Source organism: Fulmarus glacialis, unplaced genomic scaffold (genome assembly GCF_000690835.1).
Source record: "Fulmarus glacialis isolate BGI_N327 unplaced genomic scaffold, ASM69083v1 scaffold23605, whole genome shotgun sequence".
Classification (NCBI taxonomy): domain Eukaryota; kingdom Metazoa; phylum Chordata; class Aves; order Procellariiformes; family Procellariidae; genus Fulmarus; species Fulmarus glacialis.
The window spans coordinates 58,865-70,139 of NW_009215745.1; the positions used below are offsets into that span (position 1 = coordinate 58,865).

At 35.3% G+C, this 11,275-nt stretch overlaps 1 protein-coding gene across 1 annotated transcript in view; it reads right to left on the reverse strand.

Moving 5' to 3' along the window:
• PPFIA2 (protein tyrosine phosphatase, receptor type, f polypeptide (PTPRF), interacting protein (liprin), alpha 2) overlaps positions 1–9,116 on the reverse strand; it is a gene marked incomplete at both ends in the record, with an annotated part of 67,001 nt that extends 57,885 nt beyond the window's left edge. Inside the window, one exon of the mRNA XM_009579039.1 lies at positions 9,000–9,116. Coding sequence (XP_009577334.1) covers positions 9,000–9,116 — 117 coding nt within the window. The remainder of the gene's footprint in view (positions 1–8,999) is intronic.
• Positions 9,117–11,275: the final 2,159 nt, after the last annotated feature.

Here is an 11,275-nt window from a genome sequence, read left to right on the forward strand (position 1 = left end):
GGCTTTTGGAGGGTTTTTTTTTGTGGTATATCACCACACACCAGACAAATAACTGAGAAATCACAGTCCATACTAAGGGTTTCAGAGATACTCTTACTTCATAAAGCAAGCTTTTACACTCGCCCAAATATAACGCAACGAGCTAGGAGGAGAAACAGAAAGGAGATGAAATAATCGTCAAGTACATCTGATGACAGTGATGGTATTAACTACAACAGAGGTGGCATACCACAGAGGAAGCCAAAGTTCAAAAAATATCCTGTAGGACTGAGTGCCATAAAAGGTAATATGGATTAAACAAGAAATGTCTAGGGGAAAGAAATCTTTGAATTACTTATGGTCTGTGGAAACGGAGGAGGGAAATAAATGTTCATGATCCTTACCGCTGAACAGTATGAAAAGGAAACCAACATCCCTGGTATCAGATTTTCTTTCAAGATCCAAAAAGCACAGCAGTAAGGCAATTTGCTGCTTGTATAGGAGTGTCAGCAGGGAGAAGGACAGCAAATTGGAGCATTACACATAACAATAAACCCCCCCTAGATCATTGCTTCTCTCCCCTATTCTCTCTGCCATGAAATAATAAAAGGAAAACCAGCTGCAGACTGGTAAAAAACAAGAACGATGGTAAAAGGAACACCAGGAGAAAGTGTAAAACAAGACTAACCGAGAATACTGTAGCCTCTGTTAATCCATTTCATATTGCCCTTTCAATTAAACCTTAGCAATAACACTGAAGGCAAACTGAGTGGAAGTTTACTTAAGTTAAAAAAAAAGAGTAAGGACACCAGACTACAGCAGTTAGCAAAGAAATTGTAAAATTGTCCCAGGATATTGATTGCAAAGTGCTTCTCCATTTTATTTTGTAGAAAGAACCTTACAGAAAGAACCTACATATGTGGCAAAATATACACAGGAACCTAATTTTATAAAGGCAAACTCCAAGAACAGTGAAAAGCACCTCCAAGTGTTATTTTCTCTCCAGCTGTAAAACATCTGACACAGATATATTTGGTCTAAATATCAACTAGTAATTAACTACGTATTTTGTGCTAGAATTTAACCTCAGAGAGTGATGAGAAGGAAAACAAGAATATCTCACAGGGTTACCTCTGAACAATCAGCCGTAGAGCTAGGATTCATTTACTTGATAGAACTCCTCATCAGTGCCTCTCAGTTTGTGGTAGTATGAGTGCAGGTGATTCACATGATGCCCACGTGCATAAGCATTTCCGTGCCTGCGGACTAAATTAAGCTCTGTCTAACCACAAGGTACCTTTGAATAATTGAAAGTAATCTTAAAATTCAGAAGTCTGTCTTTTAGAATTCCTAGAAGAAACTAGTATTTTTATGACGTAAGCACTGTGAGTGTGTGTTTGTGGTTTTTGTTTGTGTTAGTTTTTTTTTTTAAAGTGTGTGCCTTATGTCTACTCTTTACTAAGACACTCTCTAAATTCTTTTTTAAAGGAGTACTGGCAAGTTCATTGCACCATAAATCCCTAGCGCCAAAATTGAAGTCCTCACCATGTTCTCAAGTCAGTATAATGACATTGTGGTTTTTGAGAGTTCATGCTGAACAAATTTCTCTCAGACTCTCCTCTTAATGTTCAAGGCAACTGTCTGTGTTAGTTAGGCTGGCAAATAGCATAACCCAGAAGACTTCTGACACTATGTTACACTAGACTTATATTAGAAGTGAGTTACCTTTAAAAACAAGAAAACTTCTGTTAAAAACACCCATTTGATTTTACATATTTTTCTTGACATGCAACGTAAAAATCTAACATTAAAATGGCTTTTCAAAGGTCTGCATATAGTAAGTTCTATTTGCTAACCATGTGAAGGTTCATTTGCCCATATAAATATTGTGAATATATGTAAGCAAAGAACGCAAGTTTATGCAAGTTCTCTCTGAACCTTATAACATGCCAAATCAGAGCATTTTATTTTTTCTTTTTTTGCCAGTATGAAGTTGGACAGGAAAGCAATGATCTAAAGCATACATAAAAAATAAAGTAATGGATACAACCTAAGGTTCAGCAAGGAATTGTTTTGAGAAAAATCACAATATTTAGAAAAGGCTATAAAAATAAGACAGAATTGTTTCTAAATAACAGAATGTCATTGCTGCAGAAGTTCTTGGAGACTGGAATATACTGTTACCTGCCTCCAGATATGACATATCCTCATATCTGCCATAAACATGACCCTAAAATTCATGGTGACTGGACTTGAAGATATTCCTCTTTCACTCCCTGTTATTCTAGGATGGCATCTCAACCTAAAGAAACATCACTGACTCACTTCTTTTTGTGAGACTTCTCCCTTCATCTTCTACTAAGGCAAGTGCCAGTTGTTGCTCTATAGTATTTGGTGAGCTGCTCTGACTTCTGGTCTGTCAACTGCTGATATGGCAGCTGAGATATAAAAGCTTTCCTGTACTTCATATGCAATATACAGAATTTTGATGGTACAAATCACTTTAGAAATATTTTGGAAATACAACATGATTAACAGTAGTACCAATTTTAAAACCTAAGTTATGTTTAGACTCTCTTTGAGCCAAGATAATTCCCACGAATAATATATATATAGAGAGAGAAAATTCAACAGGAGGAAGAGTAAGAAAGAAATGCCATATAAAGTTTAAAAGCTTTAAAAACAAGTGGGTTTTTTTAAAAGCTTTTAAAACAGTTAGGCAGAGAAATTGGAAAATTTTGTCCCAAATCTCAGGGAAAAAAAGATTATTTTTAGCTCTGTAGTGGTGGAAATGTTCCTTCTGACTTAGAAAAGCTGGCCATGAAGGCCAGATCATCAGGGAAGAGACAGAAATACTATATATTTCTCAGGTCAAATAAACTTCTCTGAATTCTGAAGTATAGAAATACTAAAAAGGAAGTAAAATAATCACCAAAGGAAGCTAAATTATAGACGTCACTTGACTTTATGAAAGTAAGAGTAAAATTTAATGCTGCAAAGAGTAATGTTTACTGATGCTGTTTGAGATGTAAGAATACATGAATAACAAGTTACCAGAAGATGCTTTTTACTATGGTGTAAAGTTCTTTCACCCTATTCCATTCAAATGCCTCATGCAAAAGGTTTAAAAGAAAGTAAATTATACTAACACAGATACACAGCTATGCGATAGCCCAATCACAAGTGACAACTTAACAAGGAAAAGCAATATGATCATCATCCATATAATCAGCACACAAAACAGAATGTGAAAAGCTATGCCAAAAATAATAGCATTACACCTAAGCTGTCACAGTAATTTCTAAGTGGTTGGTTGCCTCTTTATGTTTGAAGGCTATGCTGCTTCTCTAGGTTGTTCCACATATTTTGGTCTGTGTCAGGCAGTAATCTCATAATCATTAGAAATCTCCCCTTCAGTTACTCTGAATTTTCACCAGCCTCTAATCAACTATCAAAGCCAATATTTCTTCCCCACACCAACACTGATGTAAAAATAGCTACCTTCTCTAGCACTTTTCTCTCCAAATATCCTCACTTTCTTGCTTTTTCTACCAAGCCATCAAAAGACTCCAGCTTTTATTACTACTTTAAAGATCTGGAATAACTGTTTCCTAATCAGCTTTCAGCTCTTATTCTTCTTTCTGATGCCTGTAATCATCTGTCACATTTTACTCATTTTGCAAAATGGGGTAGGGGAAAAAAAAAAGGTTTACTTGATGGGTGGGCATTTTTCTTCTTATTGCTGGTCTCTTACAGAACACCTGCCTATTTCTCTTTTACACTATTAGAAGAGTTTCTGAGATCTTACACAGGAGAGAAAAATCAGTTCCTGCTTCTTTATTACAAGGGCTAGTTAGCTGCCCAAAGCAAATCATACATGCAAACCCTGCCCCCATTTGCCTTGGGGACCAACTCCTTTTTCTTAGTAGTCTCACCAGCCTACCACTAGAAATGACCGGCCTGGCGACTCCTTGCAGTAAATAATCCAGCAAAGGTCAGTCAGCTAGCACAGTGCTTGAAGTGTAAAACTCCCCTGCAAAGGTAATGAGACTTTTAAAGCAGTGTTTTAACAGGCTTGATATGTAGAAGTATATAGGGGTTTCTACTAGGTGAAAAGGAAAATAAGTTTTTATGACTGAAAGACAAATTAATTTATATGAAGCAGACAAAGAGCTGAAACAGACAAAGAACTGATTTCTTGAAAAATTAAAGATCTGAGAAGTCTATTGATTTATCATGTAAATAATGCATAAACAACACAGCTTTTCAGTATAATAATATCCCTATGCTATAGCATTGAGCACTAAGTACTCATAGTCATGCAGACATACTCAACTATTAAGCAGAACAGTGCTTACAAAATATTTGCCGAGACTCTTTCAGAGAGAATATTGCATACTCTCCCAGATTTACTCCTTAGATTCATGAAGAATTCTAATCCCAGCTGCAGCTTTTATCCATTTTTCCTTTCACTCTGAAAACTCCTCACCCCTCCCAGGTGTGTCAAGCCACCTATCTTCTTTAAGTCCCCATCAGCACACAGTTATTTAATTGGCTTTATCAATATTAATCCAGAAAGGGATGATTAGAAAGCCAGAAAGATATCTGCACTGCTTGGAAACAAACTCATCATGTGGTTATCAAATGTATTTTGTGTCTGAAGTGTATTATTTCTCTAATTCAGAATGTGAATGCTTTGGGACAAGGATCACACCTCCCACTATTTTTTATACATCATGCATTCTGACTGCACTCAGTAAACAGCAAAACAAAAAGTCCTTACAGCAAAGTTTCTCTAAGTCACAAACACCCCTTTGATGATTGGTGTTCAATCCTTACTAAGTCATCTTTTAAACTGGTGCTTCTGATGAGGTTTACAGGTGTCCTGCCTTCACTCCATTCTCTGCTATTCCACTATGCTGCCAGTTAAAAGGAAAGATTTTTTATCTATTAATTCAAAACAAAGGAGCACATGTGATATAAAATAATAAGTAAAAACTGAAGCGGAAATTTTTGTTCTGCAGTTTTCGACTGACCATACAAAGTGATCAGAAAATGCAAAAATAGTCAAGTCCAAAAATGAAACAGATTCTGATGAATCACTGCTCTGAAAGAGACCTGTTACTTTTATTACATTATTTCATTTTAGTTTTATTTGATCTGCACTCTGAACATTTTAGCCCACTGTGTTTGCTTTGGCAATACACCTTTTACTCCTACAAGATACAATGTCTATAATTGCTGTCAATGTTCTAACAGATTTTAGTATTTATAAACTACCAGCATTTGCTTTAATTATTGGAATATGTTAGTATTATGAGTAAGAAGAAAAAAATGTGATTCTTAAATAAGCTGAATGTGAACTGCCTGAGGTATACTACAAGGCAAAATACCCCCAGCTGTTTAATACATGTAAAAAGTAATTATATACAGCCCTGAGTTGCTCACAAAATGTACCATTATTTATTTAGGAGAAAAAGGTCTTTGTTGTACCAGGACTATTGGACTGTTTTACCTGTCCTGGCATACGTATCTGTCTCCATGTGCCTAAAATATTCTAGTTTATTATTCTGTGGGGAAAGGAAAACTATGCTGGTAAAACTGCCCGTACTACGGGTAGGACCAGTTTGGTATAATTGTTATAAAAAGTTGGTAAAACCACAAAACTAGTTAATGAGTTTTAATGGTACAGTTATGTATCTTGGAATAAGGAAGAGTTCCCTTATTAGCAGGTTATAAATATCACAGTGACATATGAAATATTAAAAATATAAAAGCACCAAATAGGGACAAATAGGCTTTGTATTTTACTAGTGTTTACAAGTTGCAATTACAAATGTCAGCAATAAAGTTTAAAAATAGAAACAGTGTGCTTCCAAAGAGAATCACCCTGATTTACACTGGACTTAAATGGCTTAGCTTTCCTGTCTTCAGTGTAACAGAAATCCATGCTGAAGTGCTTTGTCGAGCAGGAACCCTCCTATGCATACAAGGCATCTTTGAGGATAAAAATAGTCATTCCCCAGGCCAATTCATCTCTGATAAAACGCCATTAACTTGAGAAGAATTACAGCAATGATTTGTTATACGTCTGAATTAAGAGATGTGGCATGGAACTTACTGTGGAATATTCTCCCATATGGGCCAGAAACAGGCAATGAATTTTGAAGCACCAAGGAAAGAGATCATTGTAAGTGAAGGAGATAATTTAATGGTGGACATTTAAGGTATACAAACATCAGAAGATTAAATGTTTTCCAAAGCAACTTCAATCCTTCCCAATTTGCATATGAGCATTTCTGAAAACATTCCATTTTATTGAATAATTCAATTTCCATGGCTCGTATGGAAGCTGAAATAAATATCAGCACGAAATAATGACTTTATTTGAAAACAAAATACTTATTCTCAGTATCTTATTTTGGGGGTCCAGCAAGCACCAATTTAAAGGGACACAGCTTATAGCAAGAAACGAGAGCACACTGTGCCTCATATCAGCATCTGAGACTCATTCCTATTTCTTGCTCCAGTTACACATGGTAGACGGTGTGTGACATTCAGCCACAGGTCCAGGCATCTCAGTTTGTCTTTAAATATACTTACTACTGTTTCAGTAAGGAAAATATTATATTTGGGGTATCTTGACAAATTATCCTTCAAACATTGTGGAAAAATATTTCCTTCCTCCAGTCTGACCATGATCATAGATTGGCTATAGATGAAAATTATTCCTAGTTCAAAACGGCAAATAAAAGTAGAGACATTGGATTCCTCAAGTAACTCATTACTTCATACACTTACAAGGACTTTTATATTGCTTTTTGATAAAAACAGAATGAATCATACTGACTTAAAATTACACAGGAAACAGCACAATGGGTTATGAGTTAGATGGGCAAATAATCTGACGTTGGTCTCCGCTATGTACAATTATTTTTTTTTCGCAGACCAAAATATTAGCCTTTTTATAGTCATTTGTCTGAAAAACAAACTAACGGGTGATGAAGTGAAGTTCCATAAAAATACATGTGGTTTTTGTACTGGTAACGTAGAATCTCTCTCTCTCTCTCTGTAGATATGTATACTTTGTTCATAATGTGAATAATAAGACTATTCAAAGTGACTTCAGATAGGACTGGAAAAAATGTTTCCAGTATAGTTCTACACATAACAAAATAGAACTCTGAAAAAAAAACCTTGCATAGGAATAATCCCAAATATTTGGTTTGATGGATTTTCTCTAAAGCACCTCTCAGTTTGCAACTGAGAAGTAGTAGTGCTAGATTAACTGGACCATTGGTATGCCATAATCTCTTTATTTTCTTTTTCCTTTGAAACTTTTCTTACAGATTTAAATAATTAATATAATTTCATTATTTCACATAAAAAAAATTACACTGATACATGGCAAAACGGCCATGTTGGGGGTTTTGCATATTCTTGGATTACTCTACATACTCATTAATTGTTTCTCATATTTGATACTTGTTTTTGTTTCATTAATTTTATCATTGGAATATTTTTTGTCTGCTTTCTCTATTTAAAATTCCCCTTAGCCTTCATACATGAGAATTGCCCATGTAGTTGTCAATGAGAAGGACATATGCCTTGCTTTATTCTCTCATAAAAATGCTTTTGTAGTCAGTCAGAGTTCTGAAGCAATTACTGAATATATTATCACTTTTATTGGGAATTAATACATTACTGTTGGAAGCCTTGGTGCGTTGCTCAGAGAAGGGCAACGAAGCTGGTGAAGGGTCTAGAGAACAAGTCTTATGAGGAGCAGCTGAGGGAACTGGGGCTGTTTAGCCTGGAGAAGAGGAGGCTGAGGGGAGACCCCATCGCGCTCGACAACTACCTGAAGGACGGTTGAAGCGAGTCTTTTCCCAAGTAACTATCGTAGGACAGAGGAAATGGCCTCAAGTTGTGCCAAGGGAGGTTTAGACTGGACATTAGGAAAAATTTCTTTACTGGAAGAGTGGTCAGGCCTTGGAACAGGCTGCCCAGGGAAGTGGTGGAGTCACCATCCCTGGAAGTATTTAAAAGACGTGTAGATGAGGCGCTTAGGGACATGGTTTAGTGGGCATGGTGGTGTTGGGTTGACGGTTGGACTCGATGATCTTAGAGGTCTTTTCCAACCTTAATGATTCTATGATTCTATGATTCTATGTTGATCCCCTTCTAAAATAAAATAAATAAGTAATGACGAGTGTTATTTTTTAAAAGTATGATTTATGCCACCGTTCATCACATGCCATTAGAAAAAACTACACAATTAGAGATCCAAGCAGCAGCTCTACTAATGTCAGCTGTCTGCCAAATGTTATGTTATGCTTGCACTTTAATTTAATAACTGTAAAGCAAGAAAGGAAGATATGCAACTTGGTTTTTATCAATCTGGAAAACTAAGGTTTAGAAGAAAACCTTGTTTCTAAATCAGATATTCTCTACCTTTTTTTCTCTTTCAGCCTTAACCGGCAAATACTTAGCCTAAATTCTATATACCTATTTCATATTGAAAGAGTGCTAAGTAAGTAAAATGCTTTTCACTTTTTCTATATGAACATGGACATTAATTTGAAGAGTATCTATAGGTAGCACAGAGGAAAACTACCTTTTCTAGTTTTTAGGTCTCTGTACTTCCCTTATGGACTATTTTGGCAGCAGTTTTTGCATATATACCCTTTCGCAGGTACGTGCCATTACTCCTTGTTCTTCTGTATATGACTTATGGAGGATCACCCAGCAGCATATAGCATCCTTAATTGTAGCATTACACAAAAAAATTCCAAGAAAAGTTTGTTATAAGCTGTAGGTCTAACTCAATACCCTATCAAAGAGCAAGGACCTGCCCATTTGCATTTCCTTTCCATTTAAACAAGCTCATTTTTTGATACTAGTTTCAGTAGGCAGGCAATATTCTAAAGGGAAGTCCCATAAAATATTCACATTACAAAAATCTTACACCTGATTATTTCTCATATTGATTGTGTGATCCAATGAAAACTAACATTTTATACCTTTTCATGAACCTTTTGCCCTGGCTCTATTCCTTCAATATGCTCTGATTCGGCAGGCCCTTCACCAGCTGCCATTTTCCTTTGAATGTGTGCATTTTGTTCACGCAAAGCTACAATCTGCAAAAGAAAGAAAATAAGTGGTCAATATACATAAGAAACCCCAAAATTACTGAGCAGACAATTTATTAAATCTATTAACATTTTGATCCTCTATTGGCCATTTGTAGCATTTGCAAAATTATGTCTATACATGCAGAGTGGTTTAAAAAGCAAACATACTAATAATGACTAAAGGCCATTAAGGATACAAAGGAACCTATAAATGACAGGATAGGCAACATTGTCTTGTTTTATCTCCTATCCTTACTTTGTGCTAGGATACTTTTTTTTCTTAGCTTGAAAGATGGAAGAACTGTTAGGCATAGGATTTGTAACACTGCAAGACCAAAACTCGTTCTTTCATATAGAACACAATGGATGCCAAACTGGCGTTATAGGAAAACAATGCCAAAAGGGTATGAATCAAAACCAAGTGATGTAAAACAAAGTGCTAGCTTTCTGTCAGCTTCCCATCTGTTAGTAACTGCAACATACGTTTTAAGTGTTTTTTGTTAAGAAAAACATGTACATAAAAGTCCTCTACTGTGGTATTCATTGACTGTTTTAGTGCATATACAAGTAGGTTTTATTGTATTTAAAATACTGTTTTATTTATTGGTACTGCTATTAAAAATCCCATGCAGCTACCAGAAAATAAGCTGCTTTCTCTCCGACTTTGTAGCTTACTCTCAGACAATACACAGGATGGAAAGATTCAGGTCCTAAAAAATTTTTGCATGGTATACTATGGTAAGTTGGAAGATCTGGCTAATATAAAACTTTGTTATTTTGATAAATTGCACAGTTAGATCTCTCTGTACTGTTCCGCTTTCATGAGCGCATACAATAAATTATTTACTGAATGGATAACATTGTGTATTAAACACAGTAGAACACTGGTAGGCTGTAGAGATGCCATTTTTGGAAAGCTGGTCTAAATTTAAAGGCTTCTATCACTGTATTGTGTCTGCATAAATCCTGAGTCAGAAACACCCTAAAACACTGTCCTGTCCTAGAATACAAAAGCATGGGGTAGGAGGGAAAGTTTAAGGCAGTACTACCTGGTAAGTGTGTACAGCAGCCAATTTAATTTAATTTAATTTAATTTTAATTTACATTAAAAATATATTTACTTTGATCTGAATACTTCAGTTTGAAAAAAGTTTTTTTCAAATGTGTTTTTCAACTTATGTTTAAGTTCTGATTGTAAAGACTATTTGAATTAGCTCTGACCAGCATTTGAGATCTCAGGGACACACCACTTTAAACAACTCTTCCTTAACATAAAGTCGAAAACTGTTGTGATATGAGTCAGCCTGATTCACTGCTCACTAAATTCCATGTTACAGCCCTTGTAGAACTTGTGTGACTCCCACTGATTTCAGTGCCAAGACCGAGACTTGAGGGCAACATTTCACCCAAAGCAATTATAGGAAAATAGAAGAGTGGGAATTAAAACTCTCTGAGACAATCTGTGTCTTTTGAGGTTGTACAAATACACTGAGCTCTAAAACATTTTGCTTAAATAAGATAATTAGGTCTGTCTTAAATAACAGAAAAAGGTCTTTATAATCTCATTAGCATAGATTCCCTTTGTACACAGTAATCGGCAATTTAATATCTTTTTTTTTCTGAATAGCTTCACTTATTTCTTTATCTTTATGGTTCAAATGGTTCTCAAATCTAAACTAAAGAAATTATGGTTCCCACCACGCAAAATTAGCCATCAATTAGTGCTAAAAGTGACTTTCAGGTAGGTTAAGGGAGATACTTCAATGTATATATTATAAAATTGTGATTTATGGAGAGTAATTATACATCATGTGAAAAAAACATAAAATCACAGGATATGTTAACTGGCAGCCAACAATAGATCTGGATTTTCATAGGACAATCTTTCACTGATCCATTAAAATGCAGACTTCCCTGTGCCTTCATTTTGAATTATCACCTGTGTCTAATACAAATCCTTAATTGTCCTTTAGCTCAATAAGACTATTGTATAAACACTACTGCAAAATTTTATAAATTCATCACATATTCCACATAGTTTGTTTTTTCTTAGCCTCTGCTGGTTTTTAGATATCCTAGGATCATCACTTTACAAATAAATAAGTAATTAATAGTAAAATAAAATTCATTTATCCCTTCAAAGTGAAAGGCAAATAAAAGAACAC